This window comes from Ctenopharyngodon idella, chromosome 6 (assembly GCF_019924925.1).
Source record: "Ctenopharyngodon idella isolate HZGC_01 chromosome 6, HZGC01, whole genome shotgun sequence".
NCBI lineage: Eukaryota > Metazoa > Chordata > Actinopteri > Cypriniformes > Xenocyprididae > Ctenopharyngodon > Ctenopharyngodon idella.
In genome coordinates, this window is record NC_067225.1 from 30,951,781 (window position 1) to 30,973,507 (window position 21,727).

General features: G+C 37.4%; 4 protein-coding genes and 1 pseudogene across 4 annotated transcripts; all 5 read left to right on the plus strand.

The window, feature by feature from the left end:
- Window positions 1-1,617: 1,617 nt before the first annotated feature.
- Window positions 1,618-2,538, plus strand: LOC127514882 (odorant receptor 131-2-like). The gene has a single exon (XM_051898136.1). The coding sequence runs from the start codon at window positions 1,618-1,620 to the stop codon at window positions 2,536-2,538; it is 921 nt and encodes a 306-aa protein (XP_051754096.1).
- Window positions 2,539-3,328: 790 nt separating this feature from the next.
- LOC127514371 (odorant receptor 131-2-like) lies at window positions 3,329-7,839 on the plus strand (annotated as a pseudogene).
- Window positions 7,840-8,151: 312 nt separating this feature from the next.
- LOC127514643 (odorant receptor 131-2-like) lies at window positions 8,152-9,096 on the plus strand. The gene has a single exon (XM_051897690.1). The coding sequence runs from the start codon at window positions 8,161-8,163 to the stop codon at window positions 9,094-9,096; it is 936 nt and encodes a 311-aa protein (XP_051753650.1). The 5' UTR covers window positions 8,152-8,160.
- A 4,656-nt stretch (window positions 9,097-13,752) lies between these two features.
- On the plus strand, window positions 13,753-14,688 carry LOC127514622 (odorant receptor 131-2-like). Its single transcript, XM_051897661.1, has one exon. The coding sequence runs from the start codon at window positions 13,753-13,755 to the stop codon at window positions 14,686-14,688; it is 936 nt and encodes a 311-aa protein (XP_051753621.1).
- A 3,334-nt stretch (window positions 14,689-18,022) lies between these two features.
- LOC127514691 (odorant receptor 131-2-like) lies at window positions 18,023-18,967 on the plus strand. The gene has a single exon (XM_051897778.1). The coding sequence runs from the start codon at window positions 18,032-18,034 to the stop codon at window positions 18,965-18,967; it is 936 nt and encodes a 311-aa protein (XP_051753738.1). The 5' UTR covers window positions 18,023-18,031.
- Window positions 18,968-21,727: the final 2,760 nt, after the last annotated feature.

Below are 21,727 nucleotides of genomic sequence, written 5' to 3' on the forward strand. Positions count from 1 at the left end.
GAAGTTTCAGCTCAAAATACCCCATAGATAAATAATTATAGCTTGTCAAATTTGCCCCTATTTGGGTGTGAGCAAAAGCACACCGTTTTTGTGTTTGTTCCTTTAAATGCAAATGAGTCGTTTGCTTTTCAGAAGAGGGCGGAGCTTTAACAGCTCGCACTTCGGTTGCTCAACAACAACAAAGCTGGAGAATCTCACTCAGTCACAATGAGGATTGTCAGTAACGGTGTTCAGCCTTACATTGTTCAAACCGGAGTCGACACTGATGGAGAGACTCAGGAAGAAGTTACAACTTTTAGAATGCATCTGGATGTTTCTGAATGGTTAGTGGATAAATTTATGTAGTTGCTGTGGAGCCGATTCAGCTCATTGACTAGCATGTGCCATCATGTTAATCTTTTGTGCAAATCCAACGTTGAATTGACCCTCGTTTGTGAAGCAGTCCGGCGTAAAATAAGGTCATGGCAAAAACACTCTACTACAACAACTCTTCCTCTTCTCTAAAGCAGCCCAACATGGCCTCACCCCCTTTGTTGTGTGTTCTCAGGGGCGGGGTTTATGTAAATTTTAGGGTTAGTGATGTCACTAACCCTGGAAAGAAGCTCATTGTAGTCCCTACCAGCCCTTTGTTGTAGTCCTTAAACAGAGAATTCTTTAACAGAAAATATCTCCCTTTGCATTGAACTTTAAGCACCGTAACTTTGCAAATGTTGTTTATGCTCTAATAGCAACATTACACACTAACTACAGTTAAAAAAGTGAAACCATAATCAACCACCCCTTTGAATTAAAATGTATATGTGTATATTTACCTGTATATGAGCAAAGTTTATTGCTATGTTAGTTGCTTTGTGATTTCACCAAGTACAGCATGTTCCTGGATCAATAACTTTGATTTCAACATCATCTGGAACAACATTCCAATCAACCAATCAGATTTGAGGGACAAGTTTAGAGTTTATGTCCAGTTTAGGCTTACAACCAGGGTGCTTCTATATCAGTGTTATCCACATTTCCCTCTGATTTTAGGGATAACTTATGGGCAGGGGTAGGGATAGGATTAGGACTAAATTTTTTTAATATGTTTTAATATGTTGATCTAGGAACATGTCTTGGCAAAATCTCAGTGACCGTCTTCTTCTTCTTTACTATTTACTTAAATAGTCCCAAATGTTTCAGTAAATCAATGCAAAAAATACATAGACAAGCTCATGTCATCTTGAAGAAGCTCATTAATTCAGCCCAAATCCACAGTTGTTCAGTTTGCCCCTTAGAGAGCACAACAATTGCATCATCATAAGTATATACAGACTATCAAGCATTTATTTAAGGTCAGGGGCCATAGCAATATGGCAGGTTAGATTATGCACTCTTTGTTTTACCGCAGTCTTAAAAATTGTGAATGTCTTTTCTCTTCAGATATAAATGATTAATTGTGCTTTTATAATTCTTATGTATAATCTATACTTTAAGTGAGTTGTAGAACTTCATACTGATAATTGAATTGTTAACATTGAGTGCTGAGACCTTATAACATATGTCAGTGTACTTACATAAGTGTGTAAGTAGTTTAACCACTAGGATTCTTCAGCTATTGCAGGTTACAGGATCATAACAATGAACAGCACCATTAAAGTGGATGAGTTTTATGACATGTTCATCAAGAACTTCATCAGTGTAGTCCTCAGCCTAATCATCAACTATATCAATGGAACATTTGTGATTGTCTTCTTCAAAAATATCATTTTCTGTAGTGACCCAAGATACATTTTATACATCCATTTGGTAATCAATGACATGATTATGCTGTCAGTTTCTGTGGGCTTACAAGTCACAAAGTATGTTTTGCGCACCTTCAGTGTCTCTGTTTGTTGTGTTGTGCTACTTTTTCTTAGTACAGTCACCAAGAACTCTCCACTAAATCTGGCCTGCATGTCCATAGAGCGTTACATTGCCATTTGCAAGCCACTACATCACTCGCAAATATGTACAGTTCGGAGGACCTACCTGCTCATCTGTTTCATATGGACTGCAGCAGCAGCACCAGCTCTGAGTGATATATTCATCGCATTATCAAATCGACCACCAAGCTTTTTCTCGACTGCCACTTCATGCCACATGTTGTTCATTTATAACACTTGGCAGCACACAGTCAAAGATACTGTGGTGAATGTTGTGTATTTGTCGTTTGAATGGACTACGTTGATTGTCACCTACTTAAAGGTTTTTTCCGCAGCAAATGCTGCAAGTGCAGATCAAGTGTCTGCTAGAAAGGCCCGAAACACGATACTGCTGCACGGAGTTCAGCTTCTGCTGTGTATGATGTCCTACATCACCCCATTCATGAGTACAGCACTTGTAGATCTATTTCCTCAGAGTCGATCAAATATTCTGTTTATTCTGTTTTTGTTGTCAAATGTTCTACCGAGGTTACTAAGCCCACTGATCTACGGGTTGAGAGATAAACAATTTGTTGAGCGTGTCAAAGTGTATTTTTGTTACAAACAAGTAAGGACACAGATTATACCTGTTAAGTAAACAAGGAAAAGAATATGTTTAATATTTATATTTGATATTTGGTCATATTAAATAAGTGATATTTGAGAAGTGATTTTTTTTTACTCATATGATAAATAATAAAGGAGATATAATATAGATCTGAAATACTTTGTTTAGACTAGATAACCCACAAATTCTCTGAAGTTTCTTCAGGACGTTTATTGGAATGTGTGCAAAATCACTCATTCAAATGTCAACAGTGGCTTTTATTAGCACCTTTACTGTATATAGAAAATAAACTTAACAATTTCAAAGCCTAAGCATACGTTTCTAGCCCATTTTCTGTGTTTTATTAGTTTAATCTCTTGGTTAACATTGTGAGTAACTTTATATTCTTTCTATAGCTCATGTGTTTTGACTGAAAAGTGTTTTACAATGCTTATGGAGGTCAGTAAATGAAACTGTCTAACATAAATGGACTGTCAAATTTTAAAAGACCAAAAGCACTATAAAATGTATTACAGAAAAGTCCATGTAGCCCATTAACTACATTACAAAGTCTTGCACATCCAGCTAGGTGACATCTAGTTGGGTAAACTGAATTAAGACATGCTGTAATTATTGCTGTAAATGATTGTACATTGTTATGAAACCTCTACGTTAGAATACATTATTATAACATTAGATTTTTTGTTGTTGGAATATTATTGTTAGAATTACTTTTGAAGTATTACTGACACTGGCACTTTAAGAGACTCCTGTCAGCCAGTTTGACGTATGATACTGTGCGCGCGCGCGGGTTTTCAAGGGTAGCTAGAAGAATGTTTTGCCCGCGAATAGTCATTTACTGAGGAAGTCATTTACTTGACGTCGTGGTTGGATGGCTGTGTATTTTCAAGATACAGTTTAGTATATTTGTGAGAGGCAACTCATTCCGTTCCATATTAATCAGTTATTGTTTAAATATTAAATATATATAAATCTAATCAAATGGAAGAAGCTCCTGTGGAAAAGAGTGACTGGATCAAAATTCTTCGCAAGGCACAGCTCATATCTCCGTGAGTAACCAGAAACATGAGAAAACACAACACACACAAGACAAGTATGTATGCAGTCCTTAGTGACAATATTTGTCTAGCGCAGTTCTGTTCACAAAGCACACGTGTGCCAAACAAAAATATGTTTGGATATAAAATACGGATTTCATTCCCGTTTGAAACTGAACTTAACCGTAACACCCTCAATCCAGTGGCATGCAGTGTTTTGAAATGAGGAAGCAACGTCCTCGGCTCTTTATAAATCAAATGTAAATTCATGTCTCAGTTACACTTAATGTTGTAACATTTTCCTGGTTAAATAAACATTACTTACACTATCAAAAAAAAAAAAAAAGAAACCAAATACAATTCTATTTTGTATTTTTATATTAACAATGTAGGCTAATTAATGACTTGGGTAAAGTTGGTTTTATATTCGCACATTCGGACTTCCGCGTTTAAGAACGTTCTAATAATGTGCAATAAAGTTAATGTTTGCAAATTCTAAACAGCGACATGATATTTACAACCAACGATTGTAACCCTACAACATTTTTCACAATCGATCAAAATGGGCAAGTATTATTTTAATGGCGAACGTCCACTGAATGTCCAATGTAGTGTACAAAGTTATTGTAGCCTATGCGGAATTCCGAATGTGCGAATATAAAACCAAATTTACCCAAGTTAATTAATGTTTTTATTAAAACCAAGTACAACTGTCAAGTTAGTTATTTTAAGCATTTTTACATGTATTCCAAAATAACACAATGCAATATCAAATTAAACATTTTATTTGTGAACTGATGTTCAGCTGTTCTTTTTAATAGTCAACTTATTTTCGTAATAATTGTAATATTAATTGAATAATAAATGTAGCCTAATAATAATCATTTAATATGCCCTGCGTGCCTGTCCACTACACGCCACTGTGAAGGGCTAAACAGCGTCCACCACACACGGCATCAAAGCGATTGGTTTTATCCAAATCCACATGACCCACTCAATGTTCAGTAGCCTACTGTCCGAGAGTCTCTTCTGTCTCATGCTGTTTCTCATGTGTGTTTTCAGACAGTGCAAGCAAGAAAATTTTCTTTCACACGATGCGATGTTCATCAGCACAGTCAAGAATGACTTAAAGACATTGCCAATGTTAACTAGACTGTGGACTAGCTTTGACTCTCTGAGCAGTTGTGCCCTGAACAAGCCATTCATGTGGACTTTGATCTCGCTTAGGACGCGCTGTCTGTGGAGGCCTGACTCAAGCCCAAAGTATACTTCGGCCGTCCGCGTTCCGCGCCGGTCCACGCACTGTCCGCACTGTGACATAATTTTCGGCATCAGGGTGGTCCGTGGATGTCTACAGTGACTTGAGTTATAAATTGACAAGTTTAACGGAGGTCGTTTGGAATGGCCTGTTAAGCCCGGGATACACTGCACGATTTTTGGCTGTCCCTAGACTAAAGATTGCCATCGTGAAACAATCGTGGCGATTTCTGTGATCGTGGCTCTTAATTGGTGGTCCTATGTCGTACAGTGAGAGAGGACGTTTTCCCGGTCTTTCGACCAAAGATAGCCTACGATCATGTCGCACAGTGTGATTTGTAATGATCTTAAAGGATTGCAAAAAATTGTGCAGTGTATCCCGGGCTTTAGACTCATGGCCCTCGAGGTCTGTGCGAAATTTGAAAGGAATCGGCCACCGGGTGGCGCTATCGTGTTTTACGGCTTATACACACAATATTCATATCATATGTTAGATCTCCTCGTTCTGAACAATTTGCCTCAAGAACCACTACTGTCAATCAGATCGTTTGTTAAATATTTGAGATTATTTAAAGAAACTACTTTTGTGAACTAGTTAATTAAAGCTGAAAAGGAGGCACCATCATTTCCACTGTATTCCTGTTTTATGTCTGTCTCAATATTACCAGCACGCTCGCTCTTTCTCCTTCTCTCTCTCCCTCCCCACTCCCTTCTTTCTCCCTCGCTGACTCCTCTTCCTCATCTAAAGTATTTAAACCTGTCAGTTTTCACATTTCGAGGCAAATCAGTCGACTATGCAAGGTGAAAAGGTAAGCGCTCTTTTTCTTTTTTTTTTTTTTTTTTAACACATACTCTTATGTAATATGTTGTATTTTGGAATTCATGTTTCACTAAATAGCTTCTCACTCTTAAATATTATGTTAAAAGTGTATCTGTTTCATTTTCAGATCAGATGACACAAATGGAAAATATTCATCTTCCTGCTTGATGGACTTCAGAAAGTTGTGGACATCATTTGGAGGAAAAACAAAAACAACTAAAAAGCCAAGAAGAAGTATTCACAGTCACAGAACTTTATGCCAGTGCAAAAGAATAATGAATTCTACAATGTTTCAGTACACCACAGAAGACAGATATGCAGAAGCTTTTGCAAAAAATTTCACCACTGTTCTTGTCGGGGTCATGGTTAACTGCATCAATGGAATATTTGTTTTCACGTTCTTTAAGAGTTCAATTTTCTACAATGATCCGAGATACATATTATATATTCACATGGTTATCAATGATATGCTCTTGGTTTTTTTCAGTGTAAGTCTTGTTGTGATGGCTTATGCATGGCCAAAGGTTCCTGTCCCGTTCTGTGTCACACTGCTAATAATAGCCTCAACAACTCATAAGAACACTCCTCTGACTTTAGGCCGGTATGGCCGTTGAGCGTTATATCGCCATCTGCAAACCACTGCATCACCATCAGATTTGCACAGTGCGCAGGACGTACATCCTTATCACTCTGATATGGGGTGTAGGAGTTTTACCTGGATTGGCTGACTTGATTCTTCTTTTAATTGTTCGTCCTTTATCTGTTTTTACAACAAGTAGTCTCTGTAGTACAACTAATGTGTATAGCACACCGTACCATGAAGAGCAGAGCAAACTTACACATGGTATTTATACATCTGTTGTGTGGGTAATTCTTGTATTCACATATTGTCGAGTGTTGATTGCAGCCAGAAGGGCCTCCGCTGATAAATCCTCAGCAAAAAAGGCCCAAAACACCATCCTGTTACATGGAGTACAGCTTCTGCTCTGTATGCTGTCCAACATTACTCCTGTTATAGACAAGATTTATGGCCAACTTGTACCTACTCTACGATCAAAAATCACCTTTTTCAATTATCTTCTTACAAACTTATTACCACGACTACTTAGCCCCCTTATTTATGGTGTTCGAGATAAGCATTTTTTGAAATACATGAAAGGACTTTTTTCATGTAGGTTACTTCATGTAAAAGTTGAATCAACCAAGCAGTGAGCTAAAAAAGGTATCAACATTTAAGCATCATTAGTAATTATTTTCTTATTCTCCCTATGCAAAAAAAAAAAAAAAAAAAGCTTTTCTCAGTCATTTTAATACTCATTCTGATTTTAATTATAACTTCTTGGCAAAGTAGATTTTAGAAAAAAGGTGTGAAAAGTGTATTAAACATCATGATTGTAGCATTTAAAAGACTGTTGTACATTTTACAAATAAACACATGCATTGTCTCTTAAAAACAGACTTATGTTTTATGGAATATATCACAATTGTGAAATTACATCTCAGTGTGGCTTTATTATTTACTGTATCTCTCTTTTTTTTTTTTTTTTTTTGGTACATAAAAATTAGTTTATTCATAATTTATTGTATGGCCTCCGTAGAGGATGTCAGGAATTGTGTTTTCATTTGCAAAGCAATATGTTTCAGGCAATTTTATTCCCTGTAACACTTAAAACATAAATAAAAATGTCTAAAAACATTTTTTATATTTTTTATTCTTGGATGCATACTGTATACATATGTCTTAATAGCCTGATTAAATACACAATTTGTATACAATAATGTGTGTTCCCAACATTATGGTGCGAACATTATAGTACAAAAATACCTAACTTGACAAAATATAAACTTGTCAAAGTTTCAGTTATATATGTCCTTTACACAGGACAAAAAGTATCTTTCTTGTAAAATATCATAGGCCACTGTGCTGTGAAGACTCGCCTAACATTTTCCCAAAATGTTTATTGATAATCTGTTTGAAAAACAATTGATAATAAAAATAATATGCTTAATTCTTCTCTCATATATATTTTTTTCTCATTTACCTTAGGAAATTTAAACCCAAACATAAGCAGCTTCATACTGAAGTGTAGATTGTTCATTGTATCAGTTTTATTAATATGGTTGAGTAGCTGTAGTAAGCAGTCAAAAAAAAAAAAAAAAAAAGTCAGGGTATACCAACATCTCTTGCTCACTCACTGTCTCTCCACCTTCCGTCCCTCCCTCGCTCACTTTTTTTTTCTTTTCAGATGTGTATATAAACTGGTCAGTTTACTTCTGGAGTGAAGTAAACTGGATTAAGCAAACTGTTCCTTTACTTAAATTTACAATAAATGATCTATATTGCATGCTCTACAAAAATCATATCCTTTGTATTTCTATATCTGGTGACACTTGAAAAAATCTTTGGGATATCAACTTCATTCTTGATGGACTTTGGACTGTCATTGATATCTTAAAGGGAAAACGAGCCACAACAAAAGAAAAAAAAAATCCTAATAGGATTTTGAGTCACTGAATTGCACCAAGTGCACAAGGACAATGAACTCTACAATGCTTCAAAATAGTGCTCAAGACAAATTTCTGGATGCTTTTGTTAGAAATTTGGTCCTTGTTCTTTTTGGGATCACAATTAACTCGATCAACGGATTGTTTGTGTTTACATTCTTTAGGAGTTCAATTTTCTACAATGATCCGAGATACATATTATATATTCACTTGGTTATCAATGATATGCTTATGGTTTTTATCAGTGTTATGCTTTCTGTGTCGGCTTATGCATGGCAAAATGTACCTCTCCCATTCTGTGTTATACTGCTAATAATAGCTGAGTCAACTCATAAGAACACTCCTCTGACTTTGGCCGGTATGGCCGTTGAGCGTTACATTGCCATCTGCAAACCGCTGCATCACCATCAGATTTGCACAGTGCGCAGGACGTACATCCTTATCTCTCTGATATGGGGCGTAGGAGTTATACCTGGTTTGACTGACTTGATTGTCATTTTAATTGTACGTCCTTTATCTATCTTTACAACAGGTATCGTCTGTAGCTCAACAAAGGTGTATAACACACCATACCATGAAGAACTGAGCAAAGTTATGTATGGGCTTTATTCATCTGTTGTGTGGGTAATTCTTGTATTCACATATTGTCAAGTGCTGATTGCGGCCAGAAGGGTCTCCGCTGATAAAACTTCAGCAAAAAAGGCCCAAAACACCATCCTGTTACATGGAGCACAGCTTCTGCTCTGTATGTTGTCCTACATTGCTAGTATCATAGACAAGATTTCTGCTCAGTTTTTCCTAGCTGATCGGACAAAAGTGCCCTTTATTAATTATCTTCTAACAAACTTATTACCACGACTGCTTACCCCACTGATTTATGGTGTTCGAGATAAACTTTTTTACAATCACATGAAGGGGCATTTTGCATGTAAATTACTAATGGTAAGGGTTGAATCAACCAAAAAATGAGCAAAAAAAACTCTCAATCTTGACTCTCAATCCCCCCCCCCCCCTTTATTTACTCTCTGCTGAAAAACAATGCTATTTTTTAAGAAGTTCTTGAATATTAGACCTCTCTGGTAATATATATTTTTAGTGCAATCATAAATTATGAAATAAAAAAAAGCATCAATATATCGTTTATAACAAACTGTGGTTATAATATACAGTACATTAATAAAGATATATTTAAAGAGTTTGGTTCCAAAATGCTATAAATCCATTTTGATTAATTTGAGTAAAAATGTGTTTTCTTTACCAAGAAAGCGGCAAGATAAAAACCACCATTTTCTGTTTCAAACTTTCACATAGCATCTTTTGGTTATAAAAACATTAAACATTCAAATCTAGATTTTGATTTTCAAAGGTTTATTATAAAAACGGATTATTTTTTCCCCAAAATGCAATAAATCCATGCAGGGGCGTAGCCATCATTTTAGAAGTGAGGGGGACAGAAATGTTGGGTCTAATACCAGTTTTTATCTGACCTTTGTCTAATTGATTGATTTATTTATTTATTTTTTTAATCTCTTTTATGCTTTTAATTTGAAATCAATTTTCTTTTAATGAGAATTCAAATACACTGCTGAACAATAACCAATATTTTTCTCTATATTTTATGACAATTTTATGATTAGTTTATGTACTACAAACACTTGTGCATTAAGTCCTTATGGATTTTATACAATGTAAAAAAAAAAAGAAAAGAATAAAGCAGAAAATACAGTACCTATCAAAAGTTTGGAAACATTACAATTGTAATTGTACAATTGAAATAGGCTTATGTCTCTTCTGCTCAACAAGGCTGGATTTATTTAAACAAAAAATGCAGTAAAAACAGTAATATTGTGAAATACTAGTGAAGAATAAAATGACAGGTCATGCCGTCGCTCCCAAAATGAATTCAATGAGTCATCTTGTTAATGTTTTTAATTAATTATGTCTCCGTTTGTCATTACCGATTAAAGAGTATCTGGCGCCACCGCATGGTTAAAATAAACACATTTGCCGAGTACATTGGTATTAAAAACTGTTAATGATCAGTTTTGGGGACTGTGACAGAAGTTTGATGCCTTCTTGGAACAAGCATCAGCCGGCATTTTTCCTCCTCCTGACTTGAGTGCCTTGCGTTTCTTCCCCACCACAGAAACCACCACAGGTTCATCAATGCCGTCAAAAATATTAATTTTTCTGTTTTTGTTGATCACAAAGTACAAAGCAGGTTAGGAAAACTAGGATGCCGGGTTTATTCAGAGCGCCGCCATTACTGTTTACAATGCGTGGAATGGTGCGCTGTGATTGGTTGAGCGGATATATCGCATTCTGCAGAGAAGGGAGACTGGCGTTTGTCAGAATAACACAACGGAAATCGCATTTTGCGCAAAACTGACTTTCGATACCGACCAGACACAATACTGATTTTGGCGGAAACTCCGTTTTTTTTAAAAAATGGCGTTTATCGCGTTTTGGAACCATGTCCCGAGCGCTCGTGGTTGGATGCTTGGTTTCTGGGTCCCGCCCCAGTGCCATTCTTCCCGGAGGTCCATGAGGAGGTTCAGAAGACATGGAAGGCACCTTTTACTGCCAGAAACCGATCTTCTGCCTCCTCCACTCACTACCCTTCGATGGTGGGGCCGGCAAGGGTTACGTGGACATTCCACAGGTGGAGCGTGCGATTGAGGTGCACTTGTGTCCGTGGTCTGCTGCCACCTGGCGGAATCGTCCTCGCTTCCCGTCCAAGGCAAGTAAGAAGATGGCAGCTTTGTCTGCTAAGGCTTACTCTGCTGCTGGACAGGGGGCCTCCGCCCTGCATGCCATGGGGGCCCAGTCGCGAGATCAGTTGTGCGAACACAGGAACTTGGTGCTCAGGCACCTCAGCCAGTTAGGGCTTCGGGTCAACTTGGAAAAGTGCAAACTCTCCCCTGTGCAGAGTATCTCTTTTCTCGGTGTGGAGCTGGACTCGGTCAATATGACGGCGTGTCTCACCAATGAGCGCGCACGGTCAGTGCTGAACTGCCTGAATACGTTCTCGCAGAAAACAGCAGTTCCACTGAAGCAATTTCAGAGGCTCCTGGGGCATATGGCATCCGCAGTCACGGTCACGCCGCTCGGATTGTTACATATGAGACCGCTTCAGCACTGGCTACACAACCGAGTCCCGAGGTGGGCATGGCACACTCCGTGTGATCATCACACCGAGTTGTCGCCGTACACTCAGCCCGTGGTTGGATCTTGCTTTTCTATGGGCCGGAGTGCCCCTAGAACAAGTGTCCAGGCATGTTGTTGTCACAACAGATGCCTCCACCACCGGCTGGGGTGCCTTATGCAGTGAGCATGCTGCGTCGGGCTCCTGGACAGGACCCCAATGACAGTGGCATATCAACTGCCTCGAGTTGCTAGAAGTACTCCTTGCCCTGCACTGGTTTCGACCGCTGCTGCACAACAAGCATGTACTGGTCCGGACGGACAATACTTGTAGCGTACATCAACCACCAGGGTGGTCTACGCTGCATAATTGGGTGTTTTTAAATAAACACTGACAAAAACTATACAAGTTTTAGGGCTGGACGATATGACGAAATATATAACATTGATATAAGTGATCACTCCGATTTAGACTTACCTATATTGTATTTATATAAAGCGTTCACAGGCCGATTTGCTTTATGTATTTCCCTGGCATCGAAATCAGGCACATATAAATGTCAGGAAATACCCTCTATAGGGACAACCCTTTTAGACCATGCGCTGGGCATTCCAAAAAATGAAATCGGTACTACCTGACTAGAGAAAACAGACAAAAGCAAAAAACCCTTTAAAATTACATAAACACTGCTGAAAGTGATAAATATAGTATATGTTGTCTGTGCTATAATAAACAAAAAAAGAGGTGCTTTTTTATTTTGATCAGTTTTATTCTTTCAGGAGACACAAGACTCTATAATTTATAAAATATATGTGGCCTATTACAATCTAGAACAGGATCTACAAAATAAAACTTGGCTGCCTACACAGTAGAATGATGAAAAAATCTGAAATCAGGTACTACCCGACTAGAGAAAACAGAGAAAAAGGCTGTTGTCTTCCCTTTTGCCAACTTCAACACCCATAATGCATTGGGCGTGTTGCCATCCAAGGCCACTCCCACCAGTCTGCTATGGATTTGCTTACCAGAGTCAAATACCATCTTGCTTTAATAGGAAATACTTCTTAGCAAACTTTTAGTCATAATGGTGTCAACTTGTATTGTTTATCGTTTAGCGGGAGTAAGTTACTTTTGGTTTCCATTGAAGGATCCATCGCATCGTAGGCAGCGGCTAAAGGCTGCAAAGAACTGCAAATACATAGTAGCTGCATTTACATTGACCCTAATAATCCGATTGCAATCGGACTAGTAGCACAATCGGAATAAAAAAGTCACATGGCTGAAGGCCTTCGTCTACAGGTAAGAAGGCTGTTGCCATAGTGTTCCATTTTCAACATAATGCTGTTTAAAGAGTAGACATACGATACAATTTTCAGTGATAAACCTACCCTCACAATGACTGTTTTGTTAATAACCCTCTGTCGTTCTGACTGTCTGTGGGCAGGGAAACAAAAATGCGGAAGTATAATCAGTAGTTTTCATGAAAGCCCTGGAGCTGTCAAAAGTGCTCACACAATGCATTCTTTCTCTCTCCCTCCCTTTCATGCATTGTCTTTTTTTTTTGGTACATAAAAATAGTTTATCCATAATTTATTGTATGGCCTTTGTAGAGGACGTCAGGAATTGTGTTTTCATTTGCAAAGCAATATGTTTCAGGGCAATTTTCTTCTCTGTAACACTTAAAACATAAAAAAAATGTCAAAAAACGTTTTTATATATTGTATTTTTGTATGCACGCTGTATACATATGTGTTAATAGCCTGATTAAATACACAATTTGTATACAATAATGTGTGTTCCCAACATTATGGTGTGAACATTATAGTACAAAAATACCCAACTTGACAAAATAGAAAGTTGTCAAAGTTTGAGATATATATATATATTTTTACCCTGTTTACCTTAATGTCTTTGGGTGACAATACACATAAGTCCTGATGTCATTTACACAGGACAAAATGTATCTTTCTTGTAAAATATCATAGGCCACTGCATGTGCTGTGAAGACTCGCCTAACATTTTCCCAAAATGTTTATTGATAATCTGTTATTGATGATATTTTTTTTTTCTCATTTACCTTAGGAAATTTAAACCCAAACATAAGCAGCTTCATATTGAAGTATAGATTGTTTATTGTTTCAGTTTTATTAATATGGTTGAGTAGCTGTAGTAAGCAGTCAAAAAAAAAAAAAAAAAAAGTCAGGGTATACCAACATCTCTTGCTCACTCACTGTCTCTCCACCTTCCGTCCCTCCCTCACTCGCTTTTTTCTCGTTTCAGATGTGTATATAAACTGGTCAGTTCACTTCTGGAGTGAAGTAAGACAGGTGACACTTGAAAAAATCTTTGGGATATCAACTTCATTCTTGATGGACTTTGGACTGTCATTGATATCTTACAGGGAAAACGAGCCACAACAAAAGAAAAAAAAATCCTAATAGGATTTTGAGTCACTGAATTGCACCAAGTGCACAAGGACAATGAACTCTACAATGCTTCAAAATAGTGCTCAAGACAAATTTCTGGATGCTTTTGTTAGAAATTTTGTCCTTGTTCTTTTTGGGATCACAATTAACTCAATCAACGGAGTGTTTGTGTTTACATTCTTTAGGAGTTCAATTTTCTACAATGATCCGAGATACATATTATATATTCACTTGGTTATCAATGATATGCTTATGGTTTTTATCAGTGTTATGCTTTCTGTGTTGGCTTATGCATGGCCAAAGGTTCCTGTCCCGTTCTGTGTTATACTGCTAATAATAGCAGCGACAACTCATAAGAACACTCCTCTGACTTTGGCCGGTATGGCGGTTGAGCGTTACGTTGCCATCTGCAAACCGCTGCATCACCATCAGATTTGCACAGTGCGCAGGACGTACATCCTTATCTCTCTGATATGGGGCGTAGGAGCTATACCTGGTTTGACTGACTTGATTGTCATTTTAATTGTTCGTCCTTTATCTATCTTTACAACAGGTACTGTCTGTAGCTCAACAAATGTGTATAGCACGCCGTATCATGAAGAGCTGAGCAAAGCTATGTATGGGCTTTATTCATCTGTTGTGTGGGTAATTCTTGTATTCACATATTGTCAAGTGCTGACTGCGGCCAGAAGGGCCTCCGCTGATAAAACTTCAGCAAAAAAGGCCCAAAACACCATCCTGTTACATGGAGCACAGCTTCTGCTCTGTATGTTGTCCTACATTACTGGTATCATAGACAAGATTTCTGCTCAGTTTTTCCTAGCTGATCGGACAAAAGTGACCTTTACTAATTTTCTTCTAACTAACTTATTACCACGACTGCTTACCCCACTGATTTATGGTGTTCGAGATAAACTTTTTTACAATCACATGAAGGGGCATTTTGCATGTAAATTACTAATTGTAAGGGTTGAGTCAACCAAAAAATGAGCAAAAAAAGCCTCTCAATCTTGCTGTTTTTTTTTTTTTCTTTATTTACTCTCTGCTCTTGAATATTAGACCTCTTTGGTAATATATATTTTTAGTGCAATCATAAATCATAAAAAAAAGCATCAATATATTCTTAACAAACAAACTGTGGTTATAATATACATAATCGAGATATATTTAAGTTATAAATTGTGAATGTAAGGCCCGGTTTCACAGACAGGATTAGGCCTTAGTTCAATTAAGGCATTTAAGTAGCTTTTATAAACTTTCACTAGACAAGTACATTACTGGTGTGCATCTTGAGACAAAACAATGACACTGACATATTTTAAGATATGTCAGTGCAAGTTGCTTTCAGTTACAACAGCTCAAACATGCATTTTAGTCTTAAGCCTTGTCTGTGAAACCAGGGGCAAGTGTATTGCATTTAGATGAATGATTTGCAACACTTGATGCAAAGTTTAGACTTGATCCTATGGCATAATTCCTGTACCTACAATGGTAGATTGTGACACTAGCAATGACAAAGTTCACTTCTTTCCTGGGAACACAGATAATAAGAAATGTATATCTTAAATATACTGAAATTTACTTTGGATTAAATTGTGTCAAGTGAATGAATGTATATAAAAATATACTGCTAAGCTTTTCTGTCAAATTGATGAAATTACTGTTCCTTAGCCAGCAATGACAATGAATTGAAGGCAACAGAGCTTGTTAAACAATCATTAAATGTTTTACACAATTTTTGACATAATGACTTCATATGTGAATGAAAATAAAGACAACTAACAATTTAAAGGGGTACTTCAACACTGGCAAAAAGGGCGTAAAAATAAAACTTGGCTGCCTACACAGTAGAAAGATGAAAAAAAAAATTTTAAATCAGTACTACCTGACTAGAGAAAACAGAGAAAAAGGCAGTTGTCTTCCCTTTTGCCAACTTCAACACCCATAATGCATTGGGCGTGTTGCCATCCAAGGCCACTCCCACCAGTCTGCTATGAATTTGCTTACCAGAGTCAAATACCACCTTGCTTTAATAGGAAATACTTCTTAGCAAACTTTTAGTCATAATGCTGTCAACTTGTATTGTTTATCATTTAGCCGGAGTAAATTACTTTTGGTTTCCATTGAAGGATCCATCGCATCGTAGGCAGCGGCTAAAGGCTGCAAAGAATCATAAAGTAGCTGTGTTTACATTAATAATCCGATTGCAATCGAACTAATAGCACAATCGGAATAAAAAAGTCACATATGTAACCATGTCAATCGGAATGAATTGGCCAAATCTGATTACAATTTCATTTGGATTGTAAGGGGTGGTTTATTCCTTTTGTAATCCGATCGAGAGGACATGTAAACACTTGATCCGATTGAAAACCGAAACTGGAAAGTACTGCGCATATGCAATGACATAGAAATAGCGTAATGACGTATGACGAGTGGAACAAGCAGTTCTTTCCGTTGAATAAAGTGTCATAAATGAGTGTCCTGTCATTCTGAAATTCTCTTTCCACTAATCGTCTGTGAAATGAAGCAGGACAACGTCCCACCAGTCCTTGTTTTATACTCTCATCCACAGACGATTGGTTTGGGCTTGGGAAAAGGCGCTTTTACTGCTTGATAAATACAAGCAGCACAACTCAACGGTTCATGTGCTCATTGTCACCTAATTAGGACCTGAAATAGATAAATATTAAGTCTGCATTTTTAAACAAAGAAAAGGAGGATGGTTAGTATGCAACAACAGCGGGAAACTCTGTGTATTCATGCAGTGTGCGCATATCAAAAGATTAAATCCGACCAGAAGCTTGTGACATATAAATGCACACATCAACCCGATTACTTTATTTAGTGTTCATGTAAACACTACGTTCAGGTTCATCAATCGGAATGAATTCATTCATATTGAAGGAAAAATTGTCCATGTAAACATAGCTACTGTTTTAGGTCAAACAGAGTGGAAAAACTGAAATAACTGCCGTTCTGTCAGTTCGGCCCAACCCCCCAAAGCTAAAGGCCTTCATGTACAGGTAAGAAAGCTGTTGCCATAGTGTTCCATTTTCAGCAAAATGCTGTTTAAAGAGTAGACGTAAAACAATACAATTTTCAGTGATAAACCTACCCTCACAATAGGTGCATTTATATGGAGCATTGTAATCGGTTTAAAAGTCCAATCCGAATGAAAATGCTTCATATAAACACCTCAAACGGAATAAAAATGCCCAAACCGAATTAAATTGTAATCGGGTTGAGAGGGGTGGGATAAACCTTTCTAAACCGAACAAAATAAAAATTCTACCATGTAAACACGTTAAAACGATTACTTTGTCTATGTCATCACGTCAAGAGGCCAGCGGTTGTCAGAATGCACAAAGGCGACGGCAAAATCAAACTGGAGTAAAACTGAAACAACACATTTATTAAATGCACTGGAGGAACTCAGTGTATCATAACTACGGACCTTCATCCACATGCTTTTGTTTTTCGTTTGGAGGGAGGGGTAGTATTGAGATGCACAGCCACCAAAAAGGTCAGCTTCCTGCGCTTCCAGCAGTAATATGCTTAAAATTCACGCTGTTGCTTTATTAAGAGCAACACTTTACATTAAAAAAATAGCGCACGTAAGAAATAATGGAACTCCATGTTGATGGGAATAAAAGGCGGCAAACAGGACATAAGCTAATGTCCGCATGTCACAAAGTCATTCCGATTGAAAGCGCCGGCACATGTAAACACCATAGTGAATTAGATAACGTCTCATGTAAACAGTCCACCGAATCTTTCAATCGGAATGACAAAAAAGTGTACTTGTAAATGTGGCTAATGACTGTTTTGTTAACCCTCTGTCGTTTCAACTGTCTGTGGGGCTGGGACACAAAAATGCGGAAGTATAATCAGTAGTTTTCATGAAAGCCCTGGAGCTATCAAAAGTGCTCGCACCATGCATTCTTTCTTTCTCCCTCCCTTTCTCTCTCGTGCTCTTTTTTTCACCCCCCTCTTTTACATCTTAAATGAGCATATAAACTTGTCCGTTTACATCTGGAGCAAAACAATTTACTAAGCAAACTGAGAAGGTAAGTTGTTCACTCTTTCAGCAATATGTTTAATTTTATGTTCCTCATATAATTGTTAACCCGCTAAATGTTTCTCATTTAATTTTCATTTCAAATCTTCAGGATAAAGAAGATCGGATTTCAGCTTGATGTATTTTGGACAGCCATCAAGATCTTTTTAAGGAAAAGAAGAGCGACAACAACAAGAGTCAAAAATCTTACTTCAAAAGAAAAAAGGATTTTCACTTACATTAAACTACATTTGACACCAGTGCAAAAGCACAATGAACTCTACAATGCTTTTATATAATCTACAGGAAAGATATGCAGATGCTTTTGCAAAAAATTTTACCATCGTTTTGCTTGCAGTCATAATTATATCCATAAATGGAGTGTTTGTATTCATATTCTTTAGGAGTTCAATTTTCTACAATGATCCAAGATATATTTTATATATTCACTTGGTTATCAATGATATGCTTATGGTTTGCTTCAGTGTAATTCTTTTTGTGATGACTTTTGCATGGCAAACTGTACCTCTTCCATTCTGTGTTATACTGCTAATAATAGCAGCGACAGCTCATAAGAACACCCCTCTGACTTTGGCCGGTATGGCTGTTGAGCGTTACATCGCCATCTGCAAACCACTGCATCACCATCAGATTTGCACAGTGGACAGGACGTACATCCTTCTCTCTCTGATATGGGGAGTAGGAGTTATACCTGGTTTGGCTGACTTGATTCTCCTTTCAATTATTCGTCCTTTATCTGTCTTAACAACAGGTACTTTCTGTAGTTCGGCAATTCTTTATAACACAGTGTATCATGGAGAACTAACCAAATTTATGAATGGGCTTTATACATCTGTTGTGTGGGTAATTCTTGTATTCACATATTGTCGCGTGCTGATTGCGGCCAGAAGGGCCACCACTGATAAATCCTCAGCAAAAAAGGCCCAAAACACCATCCTGTTACATGGAGCACAGCTTCTGCTCTGTATGTTGTCCTACATTACTGCTGTCATAGACAAGATGTTTGTCCCACTTGCACCAGTTGATCGGGCAAGACTAACCTTTTTAAATTATCTTCTAACAAACATATTGCCACGACTGCTTACTCCCCTGATTTATGGTGTTCGCGATAAGCATTTTTACAGACACATGAAGGCACTTTTTTCACGCAGATTATTCTTTGTAAAAGTTGAATCAATCAAACAATGAGCAAAAAAGGGCAACATTAGTCCTGTGTTAGACAAAATTTTTCTTCTACTTGTAACTGATCAGCAGAAGAAAATTGTCATTTACAATTATCTTATTACAAACATTGTACCAAGACTTTTTACACCACTGATTTATGGTGTTAGGGATAAACATTTTTATAATCATATTGAGGGACTTTTTTCATGTAAATTACCTATTGTAAATGTTGACACAACCAAAGAATGAGCAAAATGACTTTTGCTAGTTTGTTTCCTTTTTTTATTCTGCATTTTAGATAGACTAATTTACTGATAATATCCATCTTTATTAATGCTTAAATACTGTATGTAAAATTCTTTGTTTTAGTGTATTGCATTAAGCCTGTAGCTCAGCTGGTAGAGTGCGGTTATTATGATTACAGGGGCAAATTATTGATTAATAAAGACTTTTAAACTAATACATTTTAACATTTGCATCACATAACCAGTTTCATATGTATGGCTTCTATAATAAGCTCGGTAGGTCACTTAGTACAGCATTGCACTTGTGATGCAGAACGCTCGTGTACGATATCTGAGTCACAAAAAAAATGCTCAAAGACTTGTAAAAGCAAATGCTATTTTTCTCACGTTTGCTTTTGTTTACACTATTGGGTTAGGTTAGGTTTAGGGTATGGTTAGTGTATGTGGTATGTTATTTTCAAATGCGATAAAATAAACCTTTTTAGCATTACTCACGGGACATTTCATTTCCGATCTACCGTTATACATAGGTGCTACAGCAACTAACTAGGGCTTGAAATTAACACCCATGAACCCGCCAAATGCAGGTGAAATTAACTGTAGCGGGTAACACATGTCTACTCACTATAGCCAGTGTTGGGAATTCTTTATGCTTTATGTCTTATTGTCCGTAATTATCTTGTTAATGTATTGAGTTACGGAAAACATGCAATATAAGATTTGACGCAGATAAGTTTCAAGCGTAAGTGGCGTATTCTATGCAAGTGCCGCAACTGGAGTTTTGTAGTGTTTCCACTCACGTGCAGCATCCTTAAGTGCAGGTTTAAGTTATTAATGACGTGAGGTCATATCATGATTCTATGTTTAATGCGGAATGTTTCTGTAGTATTTGTTGCAAATATTTCTGGCATTAAGCCAGTATTACCACTTTTTGCGATCTGTATAATTAATCATTTTATCACATCTAACACTTGCGTTATCGCAAATACAGTAAGCACCGTTAGGCTACCCATGAACTTTCAGTAATGTTAAAAATTCTAAACATCCTGTTTAGGCAGTTATATAGTACATACAAACAGTATTACTTTACTTTAACATTTAGTAGGTGGCTACCTTGAAACCAATAACGGGGTCTCTATTGATAATGGATGATAATAGTGCTCTACTGTCGTCCAGGTTCAGTTCTTTATGGCTAAGTAATCAGTGTATCTAGCAGCCCCGAGCCCCTTTTCTTGGTGAAAATAATCACTACGATTGTTCTGGTAACAAGCAGGCTATGTTTGTCAGGATTTTTTTATTAGTATATTAGCAGGCTGTAAAATAGGGACAGCTCTAGTCGGGGACAGGACACCAAAAAAAAAAAAAAAAAAGCCCCAGCAACTTTCATGTGCATCTGACTGACAAATAAACTATGCACTCTCTTTCATTGTTAATGTTAATGTATATTTCAGCAAAGTTGCTTCGTAAATAGTTTTAGAGCATTAAGTTAAAAAGGGTAAACTTTATTATTCAACTGAACTGTGTGCATCCATTTTAGACACGTATTATTCTTCTTCTGTGTATGCAATATTGAATCATTTAAAACCAGTAATGTAGAAATATATCTTTCCAGTACTTTCTGTGTTTTTTATTTTTTTAAAACTGATGTTGGGCTCAACTGGAGATATTAGGGCATGAAATCAGTCACGGGGTGTGTATGTATGGGGAGAGAGAGACAAAGCCAGAGATAGAGATTTTAATTAGCAGTCAGCATCCTGTACTACAAACTGACAGCATACAAAGTTTAAACAACAAACATTTACTTAATTCCTATGACATTTCAACTGAACTCCCTGGCAGTTCTACACCAAAAAAAAAAAAAAAAAAAAATTGGGGCTAGACTAAAATCTTTCATGGCTCGAGCCCCAAATGATTAGTCCCAGCGATGCCCCCAATCATATCCATTATCATGCCAAACACTCTGAGATGTCATGACAGAAATACAAAGTTCTGTGATGAAACTCTAGATGGCGCAGACCCTTAACTCAATCTGCTAGGAATCACATCATTCTCTACAGGGCACAGCTGATTGGTCACTGTTGCATCATTGGCCAATGAGCTTGCTGCTTAACTTTCAAATATTTGGTCAGTATAAGTTGTAGCAGTTTGCAGCGCTCTTTCAGAAACCCTCCACCTTCCCCAGCTCCACATGTATAGATCTGCAACGGGTAATTCATGTATGCTATATTGTACAGCAGCAGCAGGTCTTGCTCACAGCAGCGTGTTGTGTATGTATTGGCAGTAGCAAGTCCCACACTTGCTCTGCAGCAGCAGCTTGCTGTGGTAGTGTTACCGGTGTTACGCGGTGTTTGGCCATACGCCGATTACATTACTTGTCCACTGCGGCATGCGAGTGTGTATGATTGTGAACTTTGTTATCGATAATACCGGAGTTGTTGCTAGTTTATTTACCGGTGTGAAAATTTCCTCAACATGACAGTCAACAGCAATAATCAGCAGCAGCAGCAGCAGCGTAGCAGATCTATTCTGCCAAGGCCAA